Raw genomic sequence first — 15,081 nt, 5'->3', positions numbered from 1 at the left:
AAGTACTGCAAAAAGAAAAGACCAGTTAACTTTGACAAAAGCTTTTTCTGCATCTAGCGATGAAGACAATTGTTTTTAGATTATTACGCTGAGACATACTTATGAGGTTTATCAGTCACCTGACATTGTTGGTGGAGCGCCGACCTTTAATAAAACTTTTTTGGTGACAACGTCTTATCGATTATTATTATTATATTTTATTATTATTATTATTTTCTGCTCTGTTGGTTAAAGCCTAGTGACAGCGGTCAGTAATTAGCTGGATGAGTGGGGTCTTTTCCCCACTCATATGGCTTCTAATTAAGCCTTTATCTTTTGTCTCTGTCACCGTTCTGTAAAATAGTGGTTGTACAACCCCAATTCCAATGAAGTTGGGATGTTGTGTTAAACATAAATAAAAACAGAATACAATGATTTGCAAATCATGTTTAACCTATATTTAATTTAATACACAACAAAGAAAAGATATTTAATGTTAAAACTGATAAACTTAATTTTTTTTTAGCAAATAATCATGAACTTAGAATTTTATGGCTGCAACACGTTCCAAAAAAGCTGGGACGGGGTCATGTTTACCACTGTGTTACATCACCTTTTCTTTTAACAACATTCAATAAATGTTTGGGATCTGAGGACACTAATTGTTGAAGCTTTGTAGGTGGAATTCTTTCCCATTACATAGCTTCAGCTGTTCAACAGTCCGGGGTCTCTGTTGTTGTATTTTACGCTTCATAATGCGCCACACATTTTCAATGGAAGACAGGTCTGGACTGCAGGCAGGCCAGTCTAGTACCAGTACCCTTTTACTACGAAGCCACGCTGTTGTAACAAGTGCAGAATGTGGTTTGGCATTGTCTTGCTGAAATAAACAGGGGCGTCCATGAAAAAGACGTTGCCTGGATGGCAGCGTATGTTTCTCCAAAACCTGTATGTACCTTTCAGCATCAATGTTGCCTTCACAGATGTGTAAGTTACCCATGCCATTGGCACTAACACAACCCCATACCATCACAGATGCTGGCTTTGGAACTTTGCGTCCATAGCAGTCCGGATGGTTCTTTTCCTCTTTGGCCCGGAGGACATGACGTCGACAATTTCCCAAAACAATTTGAGATGTGGACTCATCGGACCACTGAACACTTTTCCACTTTGCATCAGTCCATCTTAGATGAGGTTGGGCCCAGAGAAGCCGCCGGCGTTTCTGGGTGTTGTTGATAAATGGGTTTTGCTTTGCATAGTAGAGTTTCAAGTTGCACTTACGGATGTAGCGCCGAACTGTATTTACTGACATTGGTTTTCTGAAGTGTTCCTGAGCCCATGCGTTGAAATCCTTTACACATTGATGTCGGTTTTTGATGCAGTGCCGCCTGAGGGATCGAAGGTCACTGGACTTCATTATACGTACTGCCATGTGATTTGTGATTCGCCAGCGTTGTCACTCACTTCGACGAATGACCAATGAGCAGCCAGCATCAGGCAGCCCCATGCAAGCGGGGGAGGGACTTAAGTGAACTAAGTGATTCGTTCACTGAACTGGTGTACTGAGGAACTGAATAACTGAAGAGTGATTCGTTCAGGGGAGGGGATTAAGTGAACTGAGTGATTTGTTCAGTGTACTGGTGTACTGAGGAACTGAAGAGTGATTCGTTCAGTGAACTGGTGTACTGAGGAACTGAATAACTGAAGATTGATTCGTTCAGGGCGGGACGGTTAGAGCGTCTGCCTCACAGTTCTGAGGTCCGTGGTTCAATCCCCGACCCCACCTGTGTGGAGTTTGGATGTTCTCCCCGTGCCTGCGTGGGTTTTCTCCGGGCACTCCGGTTTCCTCCCACATCCCCAAAACATGTATGGTAGGTTAATTGAATACTCTAAATTGCCCGTAGGTGTGAATGTGAGTGCATATGGTTGTTTGTTTATATATGCCCTGCGATTGGCTGGCAACCAGTTCAGGGTGTACCCCGCCTCCTGCCCGATGATAGCTGGGATTGGCTCCAGCACTCCCGCGACCCTTGTGAGGATAAGCGGCTCAGAAAATGGATGGATCGATGATTCGTTCAGGGGAGGGACTTAAGTGAACTGGTGTACTGAGGAACTGAAGAACTGCAGAGTGATTCGTTCGTTGAACTTCTTCGTTTGTGATCCGCTAAGGAGCGATGTACTAGTATGAGGAGTGATTCGTTTGCGCAAGGAACGACGTACTACGCAGTGAACGAACTCATGAGGGATTTTAACCGCAAGTCCTTTCACTAGCAGTTTCAAGCTTACAGCTAAGTTTTGAGTCAGTCAAGCACACATATTTAAAATAAATGTAAATTAATAATAAATGTATATACGTACACATATACATATAATTCCCTCTGTGTCTCTCGTGATTATTAAAGCTTTGTATTTCATAATATTAATAACAACACATTAAACTGGTGTCAGCGACGCTGTCCACCACGGTGGAATGCAGAAAAGTCATGCCGGCTCGCGAGAGCCTAGCTGGACATCAGGGGATGTGAAAGGATGGTCGGTAGCTGAGCTCGCTGCACGCATGTTCACGACTCACAACCGAAGTCCGGGTGTTCGAGAGCTTGCTGGGAGAGACATAGGTAGATGATAATTTATCACTATTGGCATATTGTTTTCAGGCCTGCGATGGTTTATGGGGCGTCCAAAAACTCTTTCTGAAGTTAATTGAGGGATGTTTAGGTTATTGATAAAAAAGTGTTGTTTTTATTCGGTTTATTGGGGGATGAAAATAAGCTACTGTAGTAGTTGTAGAATATATCATGAATATCCACTGGTGATTGAGTAAGTTTGCCATTTGAATCTTGTATGGTTGTAATTAGTGTTTTTTCTTCACTTTGAAGTTGGCTTGCGAGAAACTTTCCGGATTTATTATTGTGCTCAATGATGTTATTATCCTGTAAGCTAAGTATCTGTAGTGAAGTGTACTTGAGACTGCTGTGCATATTTACATCCAGTTTATGTTTAAGGACTTATTTAGAATGTCACATCTGCATTAAGTTTGGCCATGCATGTTCCATGTGCGATGCCATTGCACAATATCTGCAGCTGTGGTCTGATGTGGCTGTGCTGTGTGAAGTTCAGCCTGAAATGAGGAGGCTAACCAAGACAGTAATCAGACTTTAGCAAGCTATGTCACATGCAGTGAGCCATTGTGACCCCCATCCTGTCCACATTGAGGATGAAGAGGATTGGCCTGACACTCCAAAATGGCAAGAAAAACCAGACTGTGAGGAGTTACCAGCTCAATGGATCAATTATACACTACAGTATAAGAGCTGACAGCAGAGCTACAGCTGATGAAGAGCCAAGCTATGTCAGCTATCCGCCATGACGCATCACAGTCAACTTCCGCACCACCAACCCCGGCAGATAATTATTCTGATGTTTATTGAAAATGCAGCCAGACAGAAAAGGGTTTTGGGGACAGACAGAGGGACAGAGTGCACAACGGGAATACGGGAGACAACCACAGCAGAACAATAGTGAGACAGTCTTGATATTTGAACACAAGTAACATTACAACAGTCAAATCGTGCTATTGTTTGTGATTGGGGTGGGGGAACCCTGTGAGGACATTCAATAACTAACCAAGAGAACAAGATGAGAGAGGACAGAAAAGGGCAGGAAGGATGTAGGAAATGAGCAAGGCAGTGCTACTGATGAGTGGTGTGGTGGGATTCTTTTTTAGTGTCTAAACACCTGTAAGAACCTGTATGTTTATATGTTAGTATAACCTGTGTTGTTTTTAGTGGTCCCAGCACAAGCAATTAAAAACCTATAGCGTGTCTATTGAACTTATGAGGGAATGAACACCATATCACATGCATGTTAGTCAACTGGTGTACGGAGTTGCTGAGCCAGCACATTGAGGAAGGGTGGCCCGGCCCCCTCCACCCACAAGTGGGGGCCAAGCCAGCGAGCCCGTCCAGCAGGGCATCCAACCAGGGGGAGGCCACCGGCCCCACAGGAACTAGGGAAGTACCAAGCCCAACCGAAGCACCCCGACCAGTCCCAAAAGGGAGGGGCACGGGCAGCGGACCACCGATGTGTTTTTTTTTTTTAATTCAACCATTGTACATCACAGTATCTTTATATATTTCACAAAGACATTGGGCACTGATGGTGATGTGAAACTTTGCTATGAGTCCCATGTGATGACACTGCTAAGCTAACGACCTCCAGAGCAACAAGCAAACTTCCATCAATGCACCTTACGTGAGCCAAGGACTGTTCCCACTCTGCTTGATCCGGTCCAACTGCTCTAATATAAATCCTGGTGTCAAGACTTTGATCGGCATAATCTGTTACTGTCCTCCACAGATGAAAGGGCCCTGAGGAGGACCTATGGGAGGCTTCAAGGCAAAGAAGGGGGAGAGCCAAGCCTACTGCCCTTCTCTAAAAATGAGGAGCACTTCCAATGCTGGTATGCAGAAGTCACAAAACTGACCAAAGTAAATCTCACAGATTGGATGAACCCAACAAGAGGTGCTGGCTAAATGCAAGGCCTCACCAAGCAACACAGTGTGACATAAAGAAACCCTGCGGCCTGTGCCAAGGAAACATCTACAGGTCCTTTATGAAGGTCAACAGAAATATTCCACCTACTTTAGCAGGGGTTTTTCCAGTACTGGTGATGGAGTGAAGGCACAGAGGCAGCAGGCCAGAAGCAACCAGCCTTGCAGGCTACGCTGCTCTTCACTCAGACCCCATGTGTGGTAAACCAACTGGGCCAGGATCTCATCCCTTAAGGCAGATTGGTTCTGGCCTTTCTCAATTATGTAGTTTCCCAACATCTGCTCCTGCGAGTCACTGAGGTCTGTCTCACCTGTGAACCGCATGATCTAAGAAAAAAGTGGATTAAAAATTGTGAATGACAGGAACAACAGATTGTAATATGTTGCCATCTTTCCAATACCAGTTTATAAACTTCCAGTGCAGTGCGGGCATCGTCTGGTTCAAGAGGGGTGAGTGCTCTTTGGATGGGGGTTCCCTGAGGTTGGGACCATGTATCCTGTGGGTGGAAATGTTTTAATTAAATCTATTATACTCATTATAATTACTCAAGGGGAAATGTAAACTCACACTGCAGTTTATTTTTGTGCTGCACAGTGCTTTCCAATAAACACTGTACTGTACAATAACCTTTATAAATCACATTTAATACCATCCTCAGAACTTGGCCCAAAATGTAATTTTTCTGACAGTGACGTTAAAAGATGACCGTCAAACAGATATTGTAAACAACAAGAGGTTTCAGGTATCAGAAGAACTATATGTAGTGTAGTGTAGTGTGTGTGTGTGTGTGTGTGTGTGTGCGCGCGTGTGTGTGCGCGAATTTGTACCACTGGAGTATGAGGACATTTCATCTGAATACATACTTATACTATGAGGACATGGGTTACTTGTGAGGACAAACACCATGTCCTCACAAGTCAAGTAGTGTCGAACCACACCTGAGCATGGTACAGACTCCCGACCGCCTTTTCTCAAATTGTCCCTGAATTCTAGTGTGTCGCAGTGTGTGCTCAGAATGTATAATCGCGACCAACGGTACCTTGCAGTATTGCAGTCCCATACACATTTCTTCAGTCTTTATACACAAAATGAGGGCCATTCATTGGCTGACATTCCTGGTCACTGATTGGCTGCAGTTGAGGTCAATCACGCAGACGCTTTACCATCCTGGTCAACGGTTGACTGTTGAGGTCGCAGTGACGCTCAAGCTAAGAGGTGTGAATCATTTGGAGTCTAATGGCTGCCTGGACTCGTATGGATTCCCAGTTGCCGAATAGGTAAGTGATAGTTATATTGTGATGTATAAACTAGAAAAAGTATGGGGGTGGTTTTATTCAAGAAATCACGGATTTAGCACTTCAAACTCCTCTAAAATGTTCTGACAAATACGTTAATGAAAGAAATGATTAAAGAGCATGACCTATTCGACTACTCTTCTCACAAATAACGTTCTATTTGCGCTATTTTTTTAGGGCAAGTTACGAAGTTAACATAACGTAATTAGTAGGGGGTCGACTTGAACACCAAATTTCTGCCCGTACAAGCTTTTTTTTTTTTTTTTTTTTTTCTTTTGCTGAAACTTGTCATGAAGTCGATGAAAGGTTTCCCTTATTAGCAGACAAACGGGAATGATCGAGTGTGACTGTCGACGATGCTAACCCAGCGAAATTGTCAGAAAATAGAGCATTTCCAAGAGAGTATTGACATTCTCGCCGTTTAATGTATTTCTTAAAACCACATAGCAACTGTTGATATATTAAAAAAAAAAGTCACGAATCATTGGTTTTCTGCCGTAGTAACATATATATACACGTGTATATATATATATACATATATATACACGTGTATATATATATATATATATATATATATATATATATACACGTATATATATATATATATATATATACACACGTATATATATACATATATATATATATATATATATATATACATATACATACACGTATATATATACATATATATATACATGTATATATATCTATGTACATATACATATATCCATCCATCCATCCATTTTCTGAGCCGCTTCTCCTCACTAGGGTCGCGGGCGTGCTGGAGCCTATCCCAGCTGTCATCGGGCAGGAGGCGGGGTACACCCTGAACTGGTTACCAGCCAATCGCAGGGCACATAGAAACTAACAACCATTCGCACTCACAGTCATGCCTACGGGCAATTTAGAGTCTCCAATTAATGCATGTTTTTGGGATGTGGGAGGAAACCGGAGTGCCCGGAGAAAACCCACGCAGGCACGGGGAGAACATGCAAACTCCACACAGGCGGGGACGGGGATTGAACCCCGCACCTCAGAACTGTGAGGCTAACGCTCTAACCAGTCGGCCACCGTGCCGCCCATATACATATATATATATATATATGTATGTATATACATATATATATGTATATACATATATATATGTATATACATATATATATGTATGTATATACATATATATATATATATAGATATATATGTATGTATATACATATATATATATATATATAGATATATATGTATGTATGTATATATGTGTATATATATATATATATATATATATATATATATATATATATATGTAAACGGATAAACTCACCTGTGTGAGTCATTGGAGTGTGGTGGTATTTTATGCATTTGTAATCTGGGTTCTTGGGCCATGCATAGGGTATCACAACCACCACCCCAACAAGTGCTGGACATTTTATTTACAGAGGGAATTCACTGCCATACTGCTTGTGGCAGTCTATAATCCTCTAAACTTCAGCAATAACAGGAGTGAGGCACTAAATGAGGTATACTATCTTATTAGTGAACAGCTGACGGCCCACCCAGATAGTTTCCTCATCCTAGCCGGGGGACTTTCACAATGCTGACCCCAAGGCTGTGTTTCCGAGGGTTAGGGTTAGGTACTCAAACATTGACGTTCCAACAAGGGGAAATAACACTCTGGAGAATGTCTTTATCCCCCTGAGAGGGGCCTACAAGGCCCTTCCCCTCCCCCACCTCGGCGCCTCAGACACTGTTATGCTAATGCAAGCTTACAGACCACTGGTTAAAGTCCCCCAACCAGTTAGAAAACAGGTACGAGTGTGGCCAGAACGGTCCCTTGAGGCACTGAAGGACTGTTTTGCCACCGCAAACAGGACCATGTTCAAACGGGCTGTAACCTACAACTCCATCACAGACCTCCAGGAGTACACAGAGACTGTTACCGCCTACATCAGCATCACTGTCCATGGGAATCAGAAGCCATGGCTTTCAGGGGAGGTCTACAGACGACTGAAGGTCTGGGGATGAGGAGGGCCTGAGGACAGCCAGGGCCATTCTGTCCCGTGGCATCAGGGAGGCCAAGAGGGGGTAGTCCAGGAAGATCGCCCACCGCTTCAGTGACAGCAGTGACACCAGGAGTCTGTGGCGAGGTATTCAGACCATTACGGACTATAAACCCTCACCACAGAAATGCGACAGCTCCAGCTCACTGCTAAATGAGCTGAATGACTTATTTGCTCCCTTTGAGGCACACAACAGCACCCCTGCACACAAGACTCCACCCCCTCCTGGTGACCAAGTGCTGACACTGACCAGGGACAGCGTGAAAAGGACTCTCAACAGGATCAACACACAAAAAGCCCTGGGCCCAGATAACATACCTGGTCGTGTTCTGAGGGACTGTGCGGTTGAACTCACAGATGTCTTCACAGACATCTTCAACACCTGCTTAAGTCAGGGTGTAGTCCCCATGTGCTTCAAAGCCACAACCATCATCCCGGTCCTGAAGAAGTCATCTCCCTCCTGCCTCAATGACTACCGTCCGGTAGCGCTCACTGCCATCCTGATGAAGTGCTTCTAGCGGCTAGTCATGCACCAGGTCAAGTCCTCCCTCCCCCCTCTCCTTGGACCCCTTCCAGTTTGCATATCAGTCCAACCGGTCAATCGATGGCGCCGTCTCCACCACCCACCACTCTGTTCTCACACACCTGGACTTTAAGGACTCATATGTCAGAATGCTGTTCATAGACTTCAGCCTAGCATTCAATACCATCATGCCTAAACAACTGATCTATAAACTGGACCAGCTGGGGCTCAACACTTGGATGTAGAACTGGCTGCTGGACTTTCTGACAGGGAGACCGCAGGCAGTACAGGTCGGCAGCAACACATCCAGCACCATCACTCTGAACACGGGGGACCCTCATGGTTGTGTGTTAAGCCTCCTCCTCTTCACCCTGCTGACCTATGACTGCACACCGGAGTGAGGGGAACCGCCTGGCCGGGTGGTGCATGGACGACAATCTCTCCCTGAACGTGGAAAAAAGCAAGGAGATTGTTGTGGATTTCAGGAGACCGCACTCCCAGCATGCTCCCCTGAACATCAACGGTGCTGCGGTGGAGAGAGTGCACAGCACCAAGTTCCTGGGAGTGCACATCACCGATGACCTCTCCTGGACCAGCAACACCTCATCATTGGCCAAGAAAGCTCACCAGTGACTCTACTTCCTTCGCAAGCTGAGAAGAGCCAGAGCCCCAACCCCCATCATGTGCTTGTTCTACAGAGGGACCATAGAGAGGGTTACCCAGAGGGCACCCTGCCAGTGCCCCGAGCTACCCTTTCGTGTGCCTAGGCAGCTGACGGACAAAAACTAATCACGCTAAACCGGAAGTAATGCAGGTATCGTTTCAGGCTTATTCTTTTCTCCTAAATTAATTACGTTTTTTATCCAAACCAATATACGCTCCATCCCTAAAAAGAACCAAATAAATGTTTTCTATTTTATGTTTGAGCTGTATTTTAGTTTCGCCATTCGGCTATAAAGATTGTTTAGCTGCCAAGAAGGTTACTGATGTTTGCTCTATTGCCTTAATCCCGTATGGAATGGTAATGCTTGAAAATTCTGCTTTCAACGATTTGAGGTATAGTTGAAAACATAAATTTATAAACTTGGGAGGTTTTTCATGTACATTTTAGGCAGTGATATGTTTAATGAAATGCTTGAAACTGATCAAATTTGTCAGACGGACAGATTTCTTTTGTATTTTAGGGTATGTTGAAGGTGATATTTGACAGCAAAAGGGAGCAATCCCCAGAATCATTTTATGTTAGTTTCCACTATGTGTCAGGATGCAACATGGAAAATTACAGTATATGACCATTTAAAAGCTTCAAGTTGCTGGGAATTAAACTCTGTCAGGGCCTGAAGTGGGAGACCAACATCAACTCTATCCTCAAAAATGGTTTGTGTGTTTTTTTCATACTCGGCAAATAAATGATTCTGATTATTTCTCAACCTAGTCAGCCAGCCACCAGGGGGCGAACGGATGGCTCAGGCTTCATTAAACTGCCTAAAGAAGAAGGAGTGGCGCCCAGCACTCCCTGCAGCGTGAGCCTCTCAGTCACTCTTGGTGGAATTATGCGCGTCAGTCATGCCTAGAGAAGCATGTACAGCAAAATTAGGCACTAGCGCCTGAGAAAGGGATAAACATTCGTTCTCTGGACACGTTTTGATTCAAGGAAAGTGACGTTAAACAAGAAGCCGCATGTTAAGAGTGCAGCAGACTTGTTTGCCCAGTAAGGTAACACAACTAATCTGTTGATCTGTTATCAGTTGCCGGAAAAAAAAAACAGCAGATAAATGTCGAAACACTGGACAAGAAATGTGATCCATCCATTTTCTGAGCCGCTTCTCCTCACTAGGGTAACACTCATTTTAAATATCTGTATATATTATTGATTTGTCTGTCAGTATAATCTACTTTGTATTACACTGTATGTATTTTTTTTTTTTTAAAGCCTTCTGTGGACAGGTGTTGACAATTCGCACCTGTGCTAAAACACTGAAAGCAGTGCATTTGGTTTGTCCAATGTTCTTGTGATGTCCATATCAAATAAACTAATATGGCAGAGTGGATCTGGCCCCCAGGCCTTGAGTTTGACACCTGTTGTGTAGTGACTCTTGACATCCCCTTAAGATTGTCTCATTCCTCAGGAAGGTTGGCTGCTTTGCCACCAGGCAGATGAATGACCGGTTCGTATGCAGGTTGGTCCTTCACCAGTCACCGGGCAACAAGAACAAAAACTCTGTTATAACCACCCCCCAGGGGACATCCCTCCAGAGGCATACCTGTATATACATATAGGGAGACTCGACACTTAAGATTTGGAACTGAAGAAGCCTTTTGTGTATAAGATAAAATGTCTTCGACCAGTTACCTCAATTCAACCTTTGTGAATTAAGCATTATAAACAGGCATGCCAAGCAGGCAAAATAAATTAAACACATGGTTTAGCTTGAGTAGAGTTGTAAGTGGCGACTTTGGTCATGTTTCTATATGTGACAGTGTCCTTCAACTCAGTTGTGCATTTTGAGGCTACATCCCTTTCCAACACTAGCTAGACCAATAGGACCTTTAATTTTATGAAGCATTGTGCACCAATGGCCTTAAAACACATTTCTCAGAGTGGTAAATAAATTCTTGCGAATTGCCATGGAGGCGGCAAAGGTTAGGCAGTTTTGAAAGCACTTAGTTCACTAGGCATCACTATCAGATGAGTGTGCTACTTTGAAAGGATGTGACATGACCATTACGGGCAAATAATCAACATTATTTTTCTCTATTAATTAGTTTTTCCTTTTTCTTTAGCTTACTGCTAGTGATGTAAATAAATAAATGTATACATGCTGTGGAAAAAATATTTAAAAAATTAAGTTTGGCACAAAACAGTTCACAAGAGGGAGCAGGGGGACACAGGAATTCATTTAGGGGGGCATTTCCCATGACACCAACACTGGTTGCTTTGCAGTACTTCTGTCCATATATCATCGGAACAGAAGTCTATTAACATTTACAAAGAAGCCACATTTTCCTTAAGCTTGAGAAATTTTCTGCTGCAGTTAGCAGTGGCACAACCCTAAACTTTTCAGTGGGTTTGTCAACGTTGACTGGGATTGGGGTGGCGTAGGAATGGAATTTTTACCATTATTCCTTGGTGTGTTGTGGTCCTTTTTGAAACAAAACATTGCCAACACACGTGGGGGGTGGCCGACTTTTATTCCAGGGTGGCCACGGCCACCCCTCGCCACCCCCTGGATCCGCCCCTGGCAAACAGCTCGAGTAACGAAGGGCCAAACCAATAACAAAGCAAGAACAAATAAAATACCAGAACAAGTAAATTATTAATTCACAAAGAGGAAGATATGATTACGAAACACTTTGCAAACAAAAATGCAAGCAAGGCCAAGAAGAATGAAAGATGTCCGATATTAAAAATTAAATAGTGTGTGCGCGTGTGAGAGAGAATCTTCTTACTGACCTTCAGTATGGACTTGGCATAGTGAGAGAATGGGAATCTGTCTACATCTTGAGGCAGAGTGAGGTTGTGTGTTGCCTTTACTTGCGGAGGTGCAACCTCTGTCACTATTGCTGCATGTCGATGCCCTGATTTAAGGAAGTAAAATTGAAATTACAACCTGTCAAAACATTTTCTTTAGTGTTTTTCTTTACGATCACCTGCTGCCCTGCGAAACCTTGCTGACAGCTCGGCAGGGATTTCCAACAACCCCACATCCTACCAGGAAATGATCACAGATAGTATGGGCGATACATTAGAATTGTATTTTAGAGCAGAAAGTGTGTTTTTTGCCTTACCATCGTAAGGAAGATTGAAGCCTTTTGCACCGTCTTGTCTTTCTTCCGGTCCTGAATTAGCTTAATAAGAATACAACAAACAAGCACACTATTAGTAATCAGTTTTAGTCCATTCCGATGGCTCCCATTCAAGCATGCATGCCAATTCACCGGATAACATATCAGTTGTTATGACCGCGTATTCTGCGTGTGTGTATTCACTCAGAGCTCCTCTGAGATCTTGTTTTACTCCTGACACACCCACATACGTGGCTAGCCTTTATACTATAAGATATGTGAGTCCAAAGGTCCAAATAGTCAGGGAGTTTCCATTTCAAGATACACGTATGGTTTATCGGTTTGTTACATGATTACAAAATAGTCATCTGAAAGCAGCAGCTGTGTCTGATGAGAGGAGACAAGCAGGTGACTGTATGTTGGGCTTCACCCCAGTGGACGAGAGGGTAGCCTACCACCACCTTCGGGTGAGGGGATGGGTGCTGATGTTGTTTGTGCTTATGCACCAAACAGCAGCTCAGAGTACCCACCCTTTTTGGAGTACTTGGAGAGGGTGCTGTTACTTAGACGACTATAAAACACTATTATTATTGCAAAAATAGTACTTGAATTTTACTATTTTACCCTCCTGTTGGGTTTGTTTCTTTACAACACACAACATTTTTTGGATCCTTGTGTTACAGTCATGGCCATAAGATTTGATGTACAATGTAAATTAAAAAATATATTATAATAATGTTTGAAAAGACGTTTAATATAGATAGATGTTTTCCTTTTTGTATCTAATTACCAACAAAATAAAACATAGAGGAAAACTAATGACTTCTTTGGTGGTTGTGTGGGGTATGCCATTCAGACTAAAATCAAGTATGTCAGGATGTTTTTCCCCACCAATTTACTTCATTGGTTTTGTCAAATCTAACTGAAGTATCAGGTGAGTCTACACAGTGACATGAAGTATCAATCCAGTCTCCTTCCCCCCCCCCCCGTGTCATTGTGTGGATTATAAAGTATACTGTGTAATGCATGCAACACAAATACAGCAGTATAAAAGGAATTTCCTTTAAATAATTTAAAATATACAACATAAATGCAATAAATAGCCTTTCATAACATTCAATTCACAGACTTTCAAATAAATCGTGGACTATTGGTAGCAAATTACTGTAATTTTAAGCATCTTCAAATGACCCATTGATAATTTTTTTAAATGAGAAGTGAATTTTCCTCATTGAAGTATGATCTTTGAGAGGTAATGCACTAAATATTTAGTGAAATGGTTCGTAATTTGTTTAATAATGAGATAAAAATAATGGTTATTGGGATTTTTTTTCCCCCAGTTTTTGACAGTTCGAGATTAAACAATCCAGGGGTCAAATTGAGCCGGGAACCTTTGTGCTGTTACAGAGAAACAAACGTTACGTGAGGATTAACATGAAATTTGATTTGCTCAATAGCTTGTTTGATGACAAATGTGATCAATTTCAGATCCTTGCATTGCGTCGGTCTTCCCATTGTAATAGTTTTTAAAATAAATATTACAAAAAGATTTACAGTGTCTCATCCAAAGGTTTTTTGTGTATATATACAGTATGATATACTCTGTTCTAATGAGCTAAATTCCTTCATAATATAAAAATGTTTTTTATAACAACTTTCCACCAACAATTTTGAATCAGGGAAAAACAACAACAATCAAAACAAAGACATGTACGAACCTGTTCGAGCCGTGGGGCTACAAGTCTATGATGAGGTTGCTTCAAATTTCACAGTATAAAAGGTTGAAGTCCAAAAGTGGAATATGGCTAAAGGAGAGGCAGGGTGTGCAAAAGGGTGTACACGTAGGTGACGCATCTTGATAAGTAAGGTAGTTAAAGAAAGGGATATGGTTTTATAATAGGTTGTCAAGGCAACATAGCAAATATACTGTATGACAGCATTCAGTATATTTTATGTGGTTCGCCAGAGAATGAAAATGCACATTTAAAATATTTTAACTCATCAACAAGACACTTTTGGAAAACAAAACATTGCGGGTCAAATTGACCCAGGAAAAATATTGCTGTTGCTAAGAAACAAATGTCCCTTGTTTTAAGAGATTCTAGGGCTACCTGTATTTGTGTGATAAAACATTTTCAAGCCATGTTGTTTGTGTTTAATGAATCTAGGTAAAATTTGCTTGGGAATATAAAAAAAAATACAAATATTTCCGAAATGTTGATGTTGCCTTTGTTAATTTTTTTTCACAACAAAAATGCCGCACATCAAACACTAGTAGGGTTGAAACGAGTCCTTGCCATGATCCATGCCCCGCAGTTGCTACTTTGGAGCTTGGGTGGCGCCTTGCGCCTTCTCTCTCTCCCCTCGCTCTCTCACCAGCAATCAGCTTCCTCGTCTCGATGACTACACCAGCCACACCGCCAAGCTACTCCACCTGCTCCCGTTCCCGCTTCCTGCTCGCTCCTTGTTCCCGACGGTCCACCACCTCGCCCTGGATATCCTTATGCTGAGCCAACCTGCAATAAACCATTCTAAATCTACTCCTTCCGCGTCAGTCTGCTCTTCGGTCCAGTCCAACTCACATCCGACTTCCCACCGTGACACCTTGAGTAATTTGAAACTTCGCACCGTGACACCTTGAGTAATTTGAGTACTGCGATTAAAAAAACAATGCTACAGGTTTTATCTTCCTCAGGGAACTGTTTATTTAATTCTAAAGCTCAAGGGACACAAGAGCTACTTTTAATTAGGGATGCACGGTAACTGTTTTTTGGTACTGATACCAATAACCAGTAACTTCCTGCTTCTTCATGCCGTTACCAATACCGATAGTCGATATAGTTGTTTAATGGATTATTACAGGAGTCTTCAACGATGTCCAGGCCAAGGA

General features: G+C 42.5%; 1 protein-coding gene across 6 annotated transcripts in view; it reads right to left on the bottom strand.

The window, feature by feature from the left end:
* The window catches only part of myo15b (myosin XVB), a 92,577-nt gene extending 77,866 nt beyond the window's left edge, over positions 1 to 14,711 (bottom strand). For 2 of the 6 annotated variants that reach the window (XR_009785704.1, XM_061756464.1), the window contains exons 1-6: positions 13,910 to 13,995; positions 12,195 to 12,254; positions 12,057 to 12,114; positions 11,860 to 11,984; positions 4,931 to 5,026; positions 4,621 to 4,856 (exon numbers count right to left, since the gene is read on the bottom strand). Coding sequence is in view for 5 of the 6 variants with exons in the window: in XM_061756464.1 (XP_061612448.1) it covers positions 4,621 to 4,856; positions 4,931 to 5,026; positions 11,860 to 11,984; positions 12,057 to 12,114; positions 12,195 to 12,197 (518 nt within the window). In the remaining variant the exon portion in view is untranslated. Of the gene's footprint in view, positions 1 to 4,620; positions 4,857 to 4,930; positions 5,027 to 11,859; positions 11,985 to 12,056; positions 12,115 to 12,194; positions 12,255 to 12,344; positions 12,432 to 13,909; positions 13,996 to 14,567 lie in introns of those variants that run through there. The other 4 variants (XM_061756462.1, XM_061756463.1, XM_061756460.1 and 1 more) reach the window with 4 other exon arrangements.
* Positions 14,712 to 15,081: the final 370 nt, after the last annotated feature.

This window comes from Phyllopteryx taeniolatus, chromosome 19, assembly GCF_024500385.1.
Source record: "Phyllopteryx taeniolatus isolate TA_2022b chromosome 19, UOR_Ptae_1.2, whole genome shotgun sequence".
Classification (NCBI taxonomy): domain Eukaryota; kingdom Metazoa; phylum Chordata; class Actinopteri; order Syngnathiformes; family Syngnathidae; genus Phyllopteryx; species Phyllopteryx taeniolatus.
This window is presented reverse-complemented; position numbering and strand designations above follow the sequence as displayed.